At 35.1% G+C, this 2,500-nt stretch overlaps 1 protein-coding gene across 1 annotated transcript in view; it reads right to left on the minus strand.

Moving 5' to 3' along the window:
• Nucleotides 1–2,500, minus strand: part of LOC123516254 (proteoglycan 4-like) — a 380,397-nt gene that overhangs the window by 34,453 nt on the left and 343,444 nt on the right. The window contains exon 15 of the mRNA XM_045275485.1: nt 628–741. Within this exon, the coding sequence (XP_045131420.1) occupies nt 628–741 (114 nt within the window). The remainder of the gene's footprint in view (nt 1–627; nt 742–2,500) is intronic.

Genomic DNA, 2,500 nt, shown 5'->3' on the forward strand with positions numbered 1-2,500 from the left:
TCTCATCAACTCCCTCCTCTGACTAACTGTCTTCAGTCTCTTTCTCACTGCCGAAATGTTGGATCCCTTTCTATATTTTATCGCTATTTTCATGGTAACTGTTCTACTGATCTTGCTAACTGCATGCCTCCTCCTCCTGCGGCCATGCTGCACAAGGCTTTCTTCCTCCTCTCATCCCTATTCTGTCCAACTCTATAATGCAAGAGTCAACCAGTAATCTCAATCTTTCATCCCTTTCACTGGTAAACTCTGGAACTCCCTCCCTGCATCTGTATTTCCAAATTCCTACAACTTGTCTTCTTATAAGAAGGAGGTATCGAGGCATTTGCTCCCCTAATTCTGGCTGACTGTTTTGGCACTTTTTGTACTCTTTGGAGAGCCAGCGCTCAAGTGGGCCTTTTTTTAACTTTCTTTTTTTTGTCCTTGGCTGGCCCTCTTCCCTACGTAAAAAAAAAAAATAAATAAATAATAATATGTTAATAGAAAACTTTTCAAGCACCCATGATATAATACTTACCACAATCAACAGGAAATAGGTATTTGATAATCCAACACCTATTCCAAGGTTTTTTTGCTTGCCACACTTTGATATTATATATTCATGACATTTCCTTGATAACTACTTACTGGGTCGTGGGCGGCGCTCCGGCTTGGCAGCTGGGGTGGTGGTGTGGGTGGAAGGTGGGCGGGATGTTCGCTTTGGGGAACGGTTCTCAGGACCAACGCTCACTGAACGGCCTCCTATCAGAAAATTCATGTGTCAGAATATTACAGCAATTACCTAAGTATAAGCAAGATACATATTGTTTGTTTCACTTTTACAAGAAAAATATTTGTGCTGTAAGTGTGCATATATGTGAAATAAATGTCATACATTAGTGAACTGTTTATATGCATAATTTATATTGTGCCGAGTAATTAATGAAATGCATGGCTTCAAATAAGAAACATGCTATAGAAATACTATGTGCAAAAAACAGATGAGTATCATATCCATTGTCAGCACTGAAAATAGAAACAAATGTCAAATTGAGATTTGTGCATCATCAGGATAATTAACTGAAGTAATGAATAGGTAGAATATATTACTATTGGCCTCAACATTAGCAACAGTTACAGAACACAGAATCTGTGATTTGTGAATTAATACCTGATGTATTTCATCAGGTATTAGTATCACTTTATCATAAAAGTTAGCATAGAAGACACAATACTTCCATAAATGCTAATCCAAAGAAAATTAAGGTCTGGAAAATGCCAAGTTAGCAAGCTAGAGATGTTTGGAGCCTGGGAGGAGTGTACACCTATATCACTACAAGTAATGAGTGAACTTGGAGAATAAAAGGGAGAGGAAAAACGGGGAAAGCAGGATTTCTTGGTAATAAAAAAATAAAAAAAAATTGTGAATAAAAAATTTCAACCATGTTACTTTAAGTCATGAAAATGTAAATAAGGGACAGAGAATTTTTGGAGGAACCAATGACCAAGCTAAAGCATTTAATCCATATGATGTTGGTGCATTACACATGCAAAAACTTGCTCACTGGCGTTAGCATAGTAAATCGTACTACGTGATAATTTCACAAAGATTGCATTGTCCTGATTCCCAATACTATATTACACTTTCTAGCATGGTAGAATAGTGATAGAATGGAAAGTACACAACTATTATGTATTACAGTTGTGATCTCTTGTAGTTATAGAGTAAATGCAGAAACATATATCAAGAATTTTGTAGTTTGCTAATCATGAAGTATCTAACATTCTGCTTGACACATCTTGTAGTGTATAATACCCCTAATGTTGAGGCCTGAATGAAATACTTCACCAAGGATAAAGTTTTACCTCATACAACCAACTCACTAACAATGTGATTCCTAAATAATGATAATTCACTATCTGTTAATATTTACCTTCTGTTTCTCTGTTCCAGACAATTGTTTACATTAATTCTTGTGACAAAAATTTTAAAAGTTTATCAAGTATGTGTTGAATATTATGAAGTGTTATTTTGTCTTTTTATTAGCAAGTACGGAGTATGAAAAAATTATAAGCTTATATCAGACATATCATACAAAGAATCATGCATGGAAACTAACTACCCATTCATTCTTACTCTACCTTAAGAGTGAGGTCTATGGGAGATATTGCTCATACCCAAGTAGAAAAAAGAATTGGTGAAGCTGCAGTTCTCAAATGAAAAAAAAAATAAATAAAAACTTAAGGACCATGATAATATCCCATTGCTAAGGTATGTGTGTACAGTAAAAAATCTCAATCATTTGATTAGGTAAAAGCCTCAACACTGAAAGCAGTTTCCTTTACAGAGTAATATAATATGACTAATAATTAAAGTTACAAGCTTCACATTAGCACTACTTCTAGGGATGGGTTGCAAAGTAAGGATCTTTAATATATACAGTATGCACGGTTCTGCTTGTTCTTTGTTATCAAGCTTAAGGGGGACATGGGCATGTGTGTTATTTCATATTGGCTATTA

This window comes from Portunus trituberculatus, chromosome 40 (assembly GCF_017591435.1).
Source record: "Portunus trituberculatus isolate SZX2019 chromosome 40, ASM1759143v1, whole genome shotgun sequence".
Taxonomy (NCBI): domain Eukaryota; kingdom Metazoa; phylum Arthropoda; class Malacostraca; order Decapoda; family Portunidae; genus Portunus; species Portunus trituberculatus.